This window comes from Desmodus rotundus, chromosome 7 (genome assembly GCF_022682495.2).
Source record: "Desmodus rotundus isolate HL8 chromosome 7, HLdesRot8A.1, whole genome shotgun sequence".
In the NCBI taxonomy this organism is placed as follows: domain Eukaryota; kingdom Metazoa; phylum Chordata; class Mammalia; order Chiroptera; family Phyllostomidae; genus Desmodus; species Desmodus rotundus.
The window spans coordinates 129,686,659-129,701,862 of NC_071393.1; the positions used below are offsets into that span (position 1 = coordinate 129,686,659).

Below are 15,204 nucleotides of genomic sequence, written 5' to 3' on the forward strand. Positions count from 1 at the left end.
TTGTCATTGAGATGGGTTGCCAGCAGTGCCGTATATGGTTTGCCTCCGTTTACTAAACTGCAAGTTCCGTGAAGGCAGAGATTATGTCCTTTTTTCCTGCAGTCTGTGTAGAGCCTGTTGTTGTCTAGAAGCATCATACCCTTAGCCTCACAGTGGCGATGGCAGTGTCGGGTCTTTTGAATACCTGCCGTGGGGCAAGCACTGTGCATTGAATACGACCAGCGTTGGGGGAAGTGGAAGTTCAGACAAGTTACATTTGCACTTGGTTACACAGCTAATGAATGACAGGGTTGGGGGTGGATCCGTATATGTCTGATTTCCACTGCTCAGACGTTGTTTAAAAATGACCCCTTTTCATTCTGTAGGTCTAGTATGTTTTCTGAGATACCAGCAACTTCAGTGACTTGTGCCTCCACGTATTCCCTATAAAATGGAGATAACGTGTCACTCCTCCCATCTTTTAGTGGTGTGTTACGAGTTTTTTAGTCACAAAGACTTTTGCTTCTGGATTAACTCTGGAGCCAAATAGAAAACAAATTAAAACAACAAAAATAAATAAACGGCATACTTTAAATAATTGAATCAAAGCATTTGAAGCCAATAATATATTATTACTAAAAATATATCTTGAAAATTATTCTGGTAGAAATTGATAGACGCTTAGCTAAACTTGCTAAGGTGCATTTTTGCTCAGTAGTGGTCTGGGGTTAGGCATGGCTAGTACTCACACGGTGTTAGGAGGGATATGTCTCTTTCTCTCTCTCTCCTCTCTTCTCTTTCTTTCTCCTCTGCCCTTTCTTCCTCCCTCCCCATCGCTGAGTCTCATTCCATCTGCACTGGCTTCTTGTCAGCAGGCTGTCCCCATGAGAAGAAGAGAGATCTTCTCTGTCCAAGAGCCCGTACCAATGCCTGCGAAGAGGGCTCCGGCGTTCCCATGCTCCTGTCGCATGCCCACCCCTAGACTAGTCACTTTGCTTGTGGGAGTGAAGTACTTCCATCAGCGTGGGTTTTGCGTTCACGATGGGAAAAGAGGGGAGGGGTTGGGAGTTGATTGATAGCCCTGACAATTGAAGAGGCTGTTCTTAATAGAAAAAGAGTTGTTTCTTGCTAGGATAATAAGAGGGAAAAGCTGCTGGGCAGGCAAGACCAACAAAACCCCCCAGATGTTGAGTGTAAGAAAAAAAACCCTTAAAATCACTATCACTTCATTATCTTAACATAACTAATATCAATTTTGTATATTATTTAAGTTATTGTTCACTTCCATACCTGAATTTAAAATATAAAACTAAACATTTTTATGTTAAAAAATGCAATGTTAAGTGGTAGATGTTTTTCTATGTTGTTGCATAAAAGTGATTACTTTAAAAAAACATTACTGGAACAGAGCATAGGAAAAGTTTATCAGAAGATTATAGTTTTGTGGATGAATGTTACTCACTAGAACCATTCCTACTAGCTACCTGCTAACTACACTTCTTATAAATTGAGATGATAGTAGTTTCTTTCTAGGAAGGCCACCTAACTGCCACCCCTTTGCTTCTTCTTGACTTCCAGCCTGTGGAGGGTCATCAAGTCGGAGTTCTCCCAGTTGTCTTCTCTGGCGGTTCCTCTCCTCCTCCACGCTTTGTCTCTTCCTCATGGTGCTGACATTTTCTGGACAATCATAAATGGCAACTTCAACAGCAAGGACTGGAAGATGAGGTTTGAAGCAGGTACCTCGGTATTAGCTTGACCGTCCTCTCTGCGTCACGGTGTAAAGCACACGCCCAGTTAGGAGATCTCTTCTGGGCCCGCCTTTTCCCTCCCTTCTTTTTAAAGGGCACTGTCCTGCTGCTGGTGTTCTTTGTACTTAGCTGAGCTTCCTCGATAACAGAATTTGGCAGATTGGTCCTTGGGTAGGGTGGCCCTGTCTAGTTTGCCTAGGATAGTCCCAGTTAATACCTGTCGCCCAGGTGTATTTACTACCTGCCTCCTTGTTTACTTGCAAATGGGCCCTGGCGTGAGTGATCAATCACGTAGTCAACCTACTAGGTTACCTGCATCAAAATAGCTGGGAGTGTTTGTTATAAACACTGCTATTGGGCCCCATCCTAGACCTGCTGAAATAGGACCTCAGAAGGTAAGGCCAGGAATCAACATTTTAAACATGTTCTCCGGGTAATTCAATGGAGTTTGAGGAGCTCTGCTGTTATACCTTTGCCTTTGAAGCATCAGGGACCGAGTCCAGGGCAGGGATGGGTATAATACGCTAGTGCTTAGAATGGCAGCCTCTCGGAGGAACACAGGAAGGAAAGATGTGTTCTCTTAGCCTCGCATCTGCTGGCTTCACTCTGCTAGCACCGTACTTCCCTTCTCTGGGGCAGCACGTAGGGCTGGTACACCATACTGTGCTTCATCAGGATAGTTCTGTATACTTTAGTGTCTCAAAAATTGGGCAAAGAAATGGAATTCCATCAGGTGAGTTAACGACTATACTTAAGAGTTCAGTTTCTTAATCTCTGGCCTTTTTACTGCCACTGTGAATTCCAGGGGCTGGTGTGTTTATAGGGTCATCCATGATGTAAGAAATTAGATCAGAAGAAAATTTCCTAGCAAAAACAACATGGTAATGCCCACATTTTTTAGGCATTAAATACAAATAAAGCAGATAAATAATTAACTATGCTCTTTCATTCCAATGGAAGGATTAGATTGTTGCCAGATTAATCTTTTGCATCTCTGTTCTGATCATGTTGCTTGTCTATTCAAAACAATCAAATGGATTTTGGGTTTTTGGAGAATAAAGTTCATATTCCTCACACAGACACTCCGAGCCGCCCCCCTCCTCCACGCTCCATCGCCCTTTCCCAATCGCTTCCCGCTTCCCCTCGTCCACGTCTTGATCATTCTCTGTTCTCAATCCGAAATCCTCTTCCCTTCTAGGGCCCATTCAGATGCCACTTCCATCTGAGCCACCTCTAAATGCGCCCACTGAGTTCCACTTTCTCAGTTCCTTTGGTGGAAAGTCATTTCTTCATTCCCCCACATTTTATTTATACCTCAGCAGCAGCAATTACAGTTTTTTGGTTATAGTTGCACCCATCTTATCTCTTTTGGTTGACTTGACTTTGAAGTCAGGACCTGTGAATGAGCCACACGTTAGTTGGCTCAGGTTGCTGTGACAGAAAACCACGGACAGGGGCTTAAACAGCAGGCACGTACTCCTCACAGGTCTGGAGGCTGGGATTCCAAGAACCAGGTGCCGTACAGTTTGGTTCCTCACAGAGGGTGCTCTTCCTGCCTCACAGGGGGTCACCTTCTCTCTGTGTCCTCACATGACAGAGGGAGAGAGAGAGAGAATGAGAGCATGTGAGCTCTGGTTTCCCCTCCATTTTTTATAAATACATAAACCCCATCGTGGGGCCCCACACTCATGACCTCATCTAAACCTAATGACCTCTCAAAGTTGAGACTCCAAATGCTATCACATTGGGGGTTAGGGCTTCAACATGTAAATTGGGGGGGGGGGTGGGCACAAACATTCAGTCCCTAACAGTTCATTTTTCCATGCACTTCCATGTCCCTACAAGTACCTAGGATGGTCTCTTAGTTATAGATATATTTAAAATAAATGAATCAGTGGATTTATTGAATCAATACTATATCTGTGGGAGCAATAAAGAGTAAAAGAGCAGCGTCCTGCTCTCAGCAGCTCCCAGTTTAATTGATGAGACCAAATATGAACATGTACGCGGTTAAGGAACTATAATGGTGTAAATATAATTCGAGATCACAAAAGAAGATATGTCATACTGCAATGCACACGTGCCAAACCTAAATAAACAGTACTTTCGCAGGCGTTCACAGGGTGGAAAGGCCACTCTAGGAACTCAGGGTGGACTTCACAGAATGTGCAGAATTTTAACGGCAGATTCTTTGAAGGATGGTAGAATGTCCATTAGCAGAAAAGAATAGAAAGAATATTCCAGGCTGCAGAAACAGCTTAAGCAAAGCACTGAGACGTCTTCATTTGCATGAAACTATATTGCCTCACTATCTGCTATAACTTCATCAAGCTGTTTTTAAGAGTGGCTGGAATCATTTAACATAGATTTGCAGAGTGATTAGACATTAGTCAAGCAAGGGTGCATCTATTTCATGGAAGAAATGTGCTCTATGGCCCCAGGAAGGCTGGTTGTCCTTTCACATCATGACGTACAAAGAGTAGAGTCGGGGGTCCAGAATCTAGAGCCCAGGCTGGCGGGAAGCTCCCACCTCCTGGCGTGGTCTGCGGAACCTCTGTGGAATGGACGAAGCAATGAGCACTGAGGCATCTTGAATAGTTTTAAATACAACTGGAAGTTAAACAAAGGGAAAGACCATTAAAAAAGAAAAAAAGACAACCCAGAGCTAAATCTAGGCTGCCTGGCAGAAAAATACTGCACTGAGTAGAAACAGTCTCTGTTGTACAGATAAAATAGAAGAAGCTTGAGAAGGTGGCATTCGAACCTCCTTTGGTATTTAAAATCGGTGGATGGGGGGCCCAGGGTTACCCTTATCTCTGTGGGCTCTGTGCTCAGACTATCTAAGTAAATGTCTTTCTATTTTTGTTCTTTGCCTTCCACATTGCAGTGGAAAAAGTGGCTGTGATTTGCAGATTTCTGGATATTCACTCAGTGACCAAGAACCACCTGCTGAAGTACTCCCTGGCGCACGCCTTCTGCTGCTTTCTGACGGCCGTGGAGGACGTCAACCCAGCGGTGGCTACCAGGGCCGGCCTCCTGCTTGACACCATAAAGAGGCCGGCATTGCAGGTGACGTCCCTCGGCGTGTGCTGTCTGCTCTGCTAACTCACTGAGTCAGTTTGTCACATACACACATCTAATACTGATGATGATGATGATGATGATGACAGCAGCGGAAATTTTTTAATTGGGGGAAACATCCCAGAACCATATCTTATGAACAGACCTCTTGTTTTTATTTGTTGATACTTTTCTTTTCAGCCTTTGTACATGTGCTGAATCACTTCTGACTGATGTAATTATCGCATAGCTGTTTTTGGTAGCAGGTCATTAAATTAGGCTTGTTTATTTTATACCATTTTGCTGGCTATTGGGCTAAAAGCCGTTTTATTAGAGGCTACATACTAAGAGAAATCAGATGAATTATAAGTCAAAGCAAACCCTGGGAAGATAAATGTGCTACCAAAAATGAAATGCTACAAACTAAAGCCAAAGAAATATGAAATATGAGACCTGGAGAGGGTTGTATGTTTGTCTTCTGGCACCTGCATTTTATAGTTGAAGAAACCAAGTGTCAGAGAGATAATGTCACTTCTCAGAGGAGACAGAGTGAATTAATGGGAGAACCAAGACTAGAACCGCCGAAGTCCTAATCTTCTGTTTTCCACGCTACCCCCTGATTTATTATTATATCATTGTTACTAAAACTATTAAGATTGGCAAGAGCTAGCATTTATCAAATAGGTCGTGTGTTTCCAGGGCAGTGGATTAAAAGTGTCCCACTGTGCATGACCTCATTTAACCCCCACAGGAGCCTTTTGTGTGTTCCCATTTTACAGACAGAAAAGCTGAGGGTTAGAAAGGTTAAGAAATTTCATAGTCACACGGCTGGTAAGTAAGTGGCAAGTAAGTGGCAGAGCAAGCTCAGGTCTGACTCATAATGAAGCCATGCTCCCACGTGTGTGCGCGCACACCGCCTCCCAGTCAGTTTAAGGGCTCTTCCTGTAAAAAAGACTAAGAAGTAAAGGCAGATGGTGCGGGATCTGAAAACATCAGGGCTATGCTGCCTGTAGACACACACACCCTCCATTGTAAAAACTCCCCGTTGTTTTCTGGGTAGTGCTTCTGTGTCGATTTTAATAAGACAAGGTGGCTGTATGTGTTTCCCCTGCTCGGGACCCGGAACCCAGGAGGCACTCGTTAGGTGAGAGCTGAATGAATTAATAAGACAGTTGAATAAATTACAGTTTTTAAATTTCATTGATTTAAATAAAAAGGGAATGGCAGACTCATATACTGGAGAAATAGGTGCTCTGTCCATTCTGTCTTTGATTTTTAAAGATTCCATGTTTCACTCACATTCCAAGAAGATGACTCTATTTTCTTGGTTTGAATCACTAAAAGAAGTCTAAAATCTAAATTTCTTTTAGAGATTTTAATTCTATCGCTTCTAGGCTGTTTGGCTAAGATCAAGTGTAGAAATTTTAATTCTCAATTTTAGAATTTACCATTGAAGGGGAGTTTAGAAGCCGTCTTCTTGTGTATGCTAAAATGTGGCTTTGAATGTATGGAAACTACACACATTACTAAAAGAAACATTGGTTTGAAGGTATTTGGATAAAAAATTAGTAACATACATTTAGTTCATATTTCTGAGTCAAAATTCAAGGAATATTCTACAATTAGGAGAAGCTGCTCTTTTGTATTTTGTTAACATTTGCACTAAAAAAGATTTTAGTTGGACCATCCTACATTATAAATACAGATGGAGGAGTTCGCCTTGTTTCTCTGACTTTGCTTAGTGTATTTGCTTGGAGGCAACTTAGATGTTTGCATCTGACTTTCCCCCTCCTTTCCCCCTTTTCTCCAGGGTCTGTGTCTCTGTCTCGACTTCCAGTTTGACACTGTGGTGAAAGATCGACCCACAATCCTGAGCAAGCTTTTGCTCCTGCATTTTCTTAAGCAAGATATCCCTGCTTTGAGCTGGGAGTTCTTTGTCAATAGATTCGAGACGCTTTCTTTGGAAGCTCAGCTGCATTTGGATTGTAATAAAGAATTTCCTTTTCCTACAAGTAAGCAAAACTAAGAACTTGCTTTAAAGAGCTGCAGGTCCTATGCTTGTGCTTGGCAGATAAGCAGACTTTGCTCTGCCTGGGGTTTCAGTTCCGACTGTGGAGGACGCCTTGCCTTCAGGTGCTCAGTCTATCCAACGTTTGTTGAATACCTACTGCGGTGATCTGCAGGTTAACTATTTTCTGCCATTCCGAAATCATAATTCTTCTCATTTCTTTGAGGACCTGTGAGAACCATTTGTGACGCACATGGGTGTCCCTTAACTATTATTCAACATCACGTTTGTAATGTGTGTGAGCAGGCTTGTGAGATGCATTTGCACCTCGCAAATTCCCTCTTGCGTGCTTGCTTATGCCTGTTACCGACACCCCAAAGGAGATAGGGGAAAGGCTTCGGTCACTCCACTGGTTATCCAGTGACAACAAAATGAGATCATTTAATCGTATTTAGATGATGGTCGTGATAGGCAGTAGTCATGATTTTTAATATAAAACTTATCAAGAGAGAAAGGTGAATGAGTTATGTATCCACGAAAGATGGTTAATCCTGAAAATATACACAGATGGGTGTTTTCAAGCCAGTGGCCTGACATAGCCGGTTAAGGAAAATAACCCCCAGTTCCTCCTGCGCAGCCATCACTGCGGTGAGGACCAACGTGGCCAACCTCAGCGACGCGGCGCTGTGGAAGATCAAGCGGGCGCGCTTCGCCAGGAACCGCCAGAAGAGCGTGCGCTCCCTGAGAGACAGCGTGAAAGGGCCCGCCGAGTCCAAGAGGGCGCTCTCCCTCCCCGAGACCCTAACCTCCAAAATTCGTTGAGTATCTTTTTTCATCCTTCCTTTCAGTCTGTTTAATGTCTTTCTGAGGCTGACTCGTCTTGTTGAGTGTTCACAGAGCAGTGTATTTAGCAAACAGCTCAGTCATCAGGTTTGGCCTTTGGATTCCCTAGAGGGTCACCCCAGGGGTGTTAGTGCCCTGGGTAGCTTTTTCTAGTTTTGGGGTGAAGCAAAGCCTGGATCCAGCAGTAGATGGTTCTAAAATGTGCAAGGGAGCAAACCCATTGATGCCTGGCAGGAAAGTAGAGCATTTGCTCCTAAGTCCTCAAATGTGAAGGTTTGCACCAGCCGGGTCACCCGAGAGCTTTCTGGAGACTTGGACAGTCGTCATTCAGGGCACGGTAGAGGCAGCCAAACAGGCTCCTAGACAAACTGATAAATGTTTGCTTTTGAAAAAGATAAATCAGACCGAGAAGTTGAATTTCTGCCCTAGTTTACCAGGTAAAATTAAAACAGTCTTCATTGCCAACTTAATACAAAGACCACATGCACTTGTTTTTTAAAGGTCTTTCTTTATATTTCGCTTTTAAAGAGAACAAAATTTTCCTTACATTACCAAATCACTGGATGAACTCTAATGATTAGCAATGGCTCATGAATGAGAAATAAGTAAAAATTCATAACTAAATCACCATATTAGTGAATGGATATAAATACATTATTAACTTATATAATTTATTAAATGATTTATTCAATTTTTAATTGCTGTAAAGTTAATAAAATAAACACCATAAAACATCTTTCCTGTGCCCTGGCTGGGGTGGCTCAGGGGACTGAGTGCTGGCCTGTGAACCAAAAGGTCGCCGGTTCGATTCCCAGTCAGGGCACATGCCTGGGTTGCAGCCTGGACCCCGGTTGGGAGTGTGCGAGAGGCAGCTGATTGATGTATCTCCCACACATTGTTGTTTCTCTCCCTCAGTTTCTCCCTCCCTTCCTCTCTCTAAAAATAAATAAATGAAATCTTAAAAAAAACATATTTCTTGTCCTGTCAGAAGCTGAAAAGTTTGCTTTTTCATTGGCATTCATCAGAAGACAGCCTTATGTAACATAACCATTTTTAATCATAAGTATGATTTGATTTAATTTATTGCATTTTCTCTATTTTTTGACAAGCCAAGGAAATGTGGTATGTTGAACTTTGAAAGAATCAATACAAACCCTCTAAGCAATCGATAATGCAGTTTTTCAGAGAGCAAAGGTAACCGCAGGTGCCCATTTACCAATATCCTGTAGTAATGTGAGGCCCCAGGTGACACCGAAGCAGGTCCTACAAACCAACACCTAGATCCAATACATTACAGCTTCTGTAAGAATTTCCCAGCTCTCTTAGCACCTGACTGATCGGTTTGGGATATAAGGTTTATTTATTGTTATTTCTTGTTAATTGACTCACATGACAATTTTGAAGATTAAGAATTAAAGTAACATTGAAGGATGTTCTTGGAATTCAGGTGAAACCCCAAAACATTTGTGATGTAAGCATCTCATATGTGAAATTAATTACAAATAGGAGAACTAAACTGGCCCCTGCTATCCAATGCAGTTATCACTGAGTATATTTTCTAGGCTCAAGTTGTTTTTAATGCTTATTTAAATAGAGTTGTTGTTGATTTTTAAGCCATGAGGCTGACCAGGCATGAGCAGTCTGCTCCAGCTCTCGGTGGGACACCCGAACAGACACCAGGTGGGTACCTCTGACCTGAAGGGCTGCGTGCAACTGTCTATCCCAGGTGGACGAGGCACAGACCAGAGTGATGTATCTAGGGTTCGCAGGCTCAAAGGGTCTTTCCCCAGACACTCGTGCATTCGAGCCCCCGAGATAGCAATTCTTTATTTCACTGTCAGCAGATGACTTCGATCCTGTTAACTTTCGGTCCAGTCAGAAGCTTCATGTCACCTGAGTGTGTGCCTTTCCACGGAGAGCCAATACGACTAGAACCAGGCCCAGTGCTTATATTTGTATGTGTATCTGCATTTACACATAGAAATATTATGTTCATACACATCTGCTCTAGGAAAAACACACATGTCATTTGCATTTTCAAAAGTTATGCGTTCGAACCACCATCATTCACCTTCCCCTTAGCCATTCCTAATTCTTTGCAGCTCTACATGCATTTCTGTCTCTCAGAGAAGGAGGATTTCACATTCAGGTACGGTGTACCTGTCATTTGATGTTCCACGATAGGTTACATTTTATCCTGAAGTATCCCAAGGGTGGAAGGGACTCTGGCAAGACTATTACAGACCCCATCTTTTCTCTTTGTCTTAAGGCTCAATTGAAAAGCTAGTCTGTAGTATTATTACTCATTATGACAATCCAGTCTCTCACATCTCTGGGAAAATGTGAACATGTGTTTCTTGACATTAAGAAAAGCCTTCAGTCATCTAGTTGTCCCATCAAAAGTGACCAGATGGAAAGGGGCAAATAACAGCATTGTTCATATTAACTATAAAGATAATTTACATGATACCACCATAAGCAAAATTTGCTTAGATTTGGAAACTTACAAATCGTTTATAAGACAATTTCAAGCTAGTTTCATACTTTTGTGTTATTATTTACTGGACACTGAGTGTTTTAACTTGGAAGCAAAGACATGCCGGGATAATCAGAAGACTGCAGCTGGTTTAAAACAGTAATTGAATGGAAACTCAAGAACTTGCTACTTGAATATACTGTTGTTCATGCAGGTCATGAGCTCCTCTGTGACCACCTCTTACTCATTGGGCCACAAGTAAAGCAGATGGCCTCTGCTTGTTGCTTAAGGCCGAACTTTTGGGCACCGTATCTACAGTTTATGTAGATCTTAGCACGCACAGCAAGTTTTGCAATGGAAACACACCTGTATAGAAGGTACACTGTGCAAAGCTAGTGACAAGCTGCATTGCTCTGTGACACCTACGAGTCAAACCACAGGCCTTGTGCACATATGTAAAATTCATAGACTGTTACAGCGGAAACACTAGAAATATGTTAATATTCTCATTTCACTGAAGAGGAAACTGAGGTTCTCAGAAAGAAGCAAGTGTCACGGGTTAGCTGGTAACACACAGATCTGGGTCTCAGGCCCAGACATCTGGGTGTCCCTTACAAGGCCTGTGTGGTAAATGCTAGCAGGAGTGCCACACCTTTATTTGATCCCAGTTGATGAGGTACACACTTTCACCTGCTAATCTGAAGTTGGCATAATGATGATTACATATAAAGTGTATTTTTACTAACGCTGTGAGAACCAGGAATTCTTTGTCTTTGGTGATTCAGAACATCTGTTGAACATTAACTGAGTATAACGCAGCGGTGATGGGATTTTATAATGGCATAATACTGAACAAACAGTACCCACTCCATGTGATCACAGGGAGCTCAATTATATCTTGTTCCTCATCTCCTGAAATGAATCATTAAGCAGTAGTAGGTAAATAATAATACTTCATATATGTATAGTATGTCTATCTATAAAGAGTGTTTTTATGCAAATCGTCCAAGTTTGATTTTTACAACAACTGTAACGTGAAATCACAGTAAAATGTAAATGTACTGTTTTCTTCCACTTTACATGTGGAGAGAGGCACTGAGGTCCTGGGGAGTTAAGAAATTCTTCTCAGATGATTTGCTGAAGATCACATTGTTACTAATTAGTCAGAGGTAGAACTGATACTTGAGACCAGGAGACTTGATTTGCTTTTTTCCCACTACAGTGACCCCTTGATGAATTGGCTTTAGGGTATTGCTACCCTTGGGGACGTGAGCACACTGGTCTCATTATGGAGCTGGCCTGGGCATTCAGGTCTGCCACAGTGAGCTTCCAGCAAGCCCATGGGCATCCAAACCAAAGGACCTTTCCAGTTAGAACCCAGAGATTGGTCTAGGCAGGGGTGTCCAACCTTTTGGCATCTCTGCACCGCACTGGAAGAAGAATAAGAGTTGTCTTGGGCCACACATTAAACATATTGTGACACATTATGTTATAAGTAAATTTATGGTTTTGTGTTGGGCTGAATTCACAGCTACCCGTGGGCCACAGGTCGGACACCCCAGGTCTAGAGCCATCCCGGTCCCTAAAAGGACATGGATGCTCTACTCCAGCCTATAGAGAAATCTTAAGATCTCTTGGTCCGAACGTGTACAATATCAAAAAGAGAAGGTGCCCTATGCTAGGTACCCAATGCTAGGTAGCATTGGTAAAGCTTGTTCTGACCTTTCCTTCCTCCCTCTTGGTGTCCCAGCCTAAACTTCCAAATTGCTTCTTTTTGTGCTCTCTCTTTGTTTCTAGAAAGATGATTTACAATTCACATTTTCACTAACTTCAAAATGCCTACTGATCATCGTGATCCAGGGAGTCGAAGAGGACAGTTTTTTTGTTTTTCGTAGGAATTCTTTGTTTGAAATGATAGTTTTGGGAAATGACAGTGTCTGTCGAAACACCTGCTGGCAAATATGAAGAATGCAAAGATTCATTAAAAATTTTTATACTCCCAAGTTGCTTATAGTCAAGTAAGAGAGATCAAGTATGAACGTAAGAACTCTCATCCAGAGTGAAAGTGTTGGTACTACAGGATGGTTGCCATTAAACACAATGGGAGGAGGGCTGTGAAATGGGAAGCAAGGTGTGAAAAGTCACTCCCCGACTGGTGGATGGGATGTCAACTCACAGTGATAGGGTTTGGGATGGGAAGAGGCAAAGGCAGGGGTGGAGATGTGGAGCTAGTCACCGGCCCCAGCTTTATGGCCCTACTGCGGCTGTGTGTGCACACAGCAGAACTGCTGTGAATGAAGCTTGAAGTTGAGTTGATGAGCCAGGGAGACCAATGAGGCAGTGAAGCTAGAATTACAGAAATAATGCAACCTCATTTATAGTGCTTGACCATTGGCTACTCTGGAGCAAATGCAGAGTGAGCTCGTGGAAGGGGTCCTTTCTTCCTCTACTTAATTGTCACTCATTGGTTTGGCTCAGAGTCAATGAGTTGACTGAAACAGAGGAATTGTTCCTTATTTCCCTAGACACTTCCTTACTGTTTCGGGACTTCATCAGTTTTTCTCCTGTAGAGAAGAGAAGATCTGAAATACACCCTAGTTTCTGTGAAGGATATAAAAACAGAGAAAACGTAGCACTTGCCTTCAAGGAGCCTTGGTTCTTCCAGGGGAAATCAGGCAAGCTAGTGAATAAACAGTTCACTGCCTTGGGTAATAGTTATTTGTCACATGAGAGTTAGGAAGTGCTAATGGAAACTGCTCTTCATCCTTCCCTTTCACCCTCCCATCTTCCCTCCTTCTTTGTCTTTGGAGATTTACAGAAGGTAGGGATCACGTCTACTTGCTGCAAGGAGGGTGGGCACGTGTAATAAGAATGGCTTCTGGGGACCAGATCCATAGGGTTAAATTGGGGGTGGGGGTGGAGGACCACTTCCCAAGGTGAAGAGAGCACCGCAAGCAAAGACCTAAAGGTGGGAAAATGCTGGCGACATTCTGAGACCTGTGAGCAGCCCAGCTCGTAGGGATGCTGAGCATCTGGGGTGGAGTGATAGGAGAGAAGTCTGGAAAAGCAGATCCTGATCCTGCCTGGTCTCACATTGCCTGAGTAAATAGAATCGTGCTATGGCTTGGGGTGTCAGTCCGTACCTTGCTGCTCTGTGGGCAGACTGCGATGGGCCCAGCCCGCGGTAAAGTTGTAGCAGGAATAGCTCTCTCTGCCTCACGATTGTAAAGATGCTTACCTTTCTCTTTATCGAAATGATAAAACCATACCTCTTAACATGTGAAATCTTTATAGTTAAAACAGATATTCAGGAATTTCATAGAATAGAACTCAAAAGTGTTTTAATTGTCACACCTTAGAGAAAATATTGTAGGTATTTAGTTTTCAAATGGAAATTTTGTACCCTTTATACATAACAAAATAGTGTCTTTATCAATAAAGAATATTCCAACTTTTCTACACTCATTTTTCTTGTGGATTCGATTAAGGTAACTTTTCTTAATGAAGAGTGTACCAGTCACAAGCCTAAAGTATTGTAAAGAAAGACAATATACAAAACACAGACTTGCAAAAGCCCACAACTGGAGTGGTAATTATTGGAAAGAAAAGATATCCACCTCCCCTCCCCCCATGCTTTATGCAATAGGTCCCATTAACTAGTCCTTTTTCAGTCAATTTAATGGTTTCTTAAAAAGTGTTCTTTCTTGGTTATTCAGAGAAAGCAAAGTGAAAGCAGCAAACTGAATGCAAAAAGCACTGAAGACCAGGGAAGAATTTAATATGGGGATGGGGCCTTTGTGAAATGATAGTCATTAAGAAAATGTGACTTGATGGGGAAAAGCAAAGGTTACAGACTCTTAAAATGAATGTCTTCTGACAATGAGAAGAAGAATTTGGACACGTTTAAAGAGGACAAGTCTGGTGGTTTATTTTCTAGACCTAAACTGGGTAGAATGAAATAGGGAGCTGATATCCTAGTCGGGCCTAGCCTGGAGTTCCCTTTCCTCCATATTGAGGTCCCTAGTCGCTCAGGGCTAAAAAACAGGTGCCGCTCCTTCTCCCACCCTCCTTGATCCCACTTTTAACTTTGGGACTTCAGAGTCAAGCCACTCTGGACTTGGAGGTGGCGGGGCAGGACTCAGGGACTCACGCTGTCTGAAACCTTGCCCCCAGAGGCAGAACGAACTGGGGGATGAAGCTGTATTGTAACAGCCATTACTTGTTGCTACGGTATCAGTGATTCCTGCAGGGAACCTACCGAGATTTTCACACTTGCCACAGTCTTGGCCCAGGCTTGCCCAAAGCAATAACCTTCTTCTACTTGGAAAGTCATAATCTGGAGAAAAAAAATCAAGATGAAATATTTCAAGGTTGAAAGGTAGTTTTCTAAACTGTTTCTGTTTTGTTTTGTGAGGATTTACATAGGTATTGCTTTGGTTTGAAACATTTAATTTTATTATAACATACAGCAGTGCTTCACATTATTGGGCTCTTGGTGAAATAGGGTGGTTTTTTTTATGATGGCTGATGCATGGCTAATAAATAATGATAATAGCAACAATTAATATATTAACCACTCTTCCTGAGAAACACCATCATAAACAAGTTCTTGGGTTTTATTTGAATAATTTTTGGTAAAAACTTCTCTCAAGTACATTGCACAGATTTTTTCCGTCCGGAACAGACTATGAGACAGAAAAGGTTGAAGTCCTGAGGTCACTGTGAAGTTGGTCAGGTGCTTTTCCCTTTGTTCGAGGCTCTCTGCCTTTCTTCATTTTGCTGCCTCTTCACACATTGCAAACCATCCCTTCTCAGTGTATCACTTTTGAACAGACCGACATTCTTCTGATCAACTGGGGAAAACTAGACAACCTAGGTCGCTACCTTATGTGTTGTTCTAACTTAGTTCTGAACTTGACATTACCTTCATGCCACTGCTAACGAGAAAAGTGTCTGGGCTCCAGGCAGCTGATTCCGCAGGCTCCAGAAACATTTTGTCTATCTTGCCTCTCTTGGCTGTGTGCTGGAAGATGGAGATTTTGCTGACTTGGTTGACAAGTTAGCGGATATAAATTATGACCTAGCTCTTT

General features: G+C 42.5%; 1 protein-coding gene across 4 annotated transcripts in view; it reads left to right on the forward strand.

Annotated features, from left to right (window-relative positions):
* Nucleotides 1–15,204, forward strand: part of UNC79 (unc-79 homolog, NALCN channel complex subunit) — a 203,602-nt gene that overhangs the window by 117,056 nt on the left and 71,342 nt on the right. For 3 of the 4 annotated variants that reach the window (XM_045201960.2, XM_053928854.1, XM_045201961.2), the window contains 5 exons: nucleotides 1,558–1,715; nucleotides 4,615–4,796; nucleotides 6,598–6,799; nucleotides 7,433–7,612; nucleotides 9,253–9,318. In XM_045201960.2, coding sequence (XP_045057895.2) covers nucleotides 1,558–1,715; nucleotides 4,615–4,796; nucleotides 6,598–6,799; nucleotides 7,433–7,612; nucleotides 9,253–9,318 — 788 coding nt within the window. The remainder of the gene's footprint in view (nucleotides 1–1,557; nucleotides 1,716–4,614; nucleotides 4,797–6,597; nucleotides 6,800–7,432; nucleotides 7,613–9,252; nucleotides 9,319–15,204) is intronic. The other variant, XM_024567696.3, reaches the window with a different exon arrangement.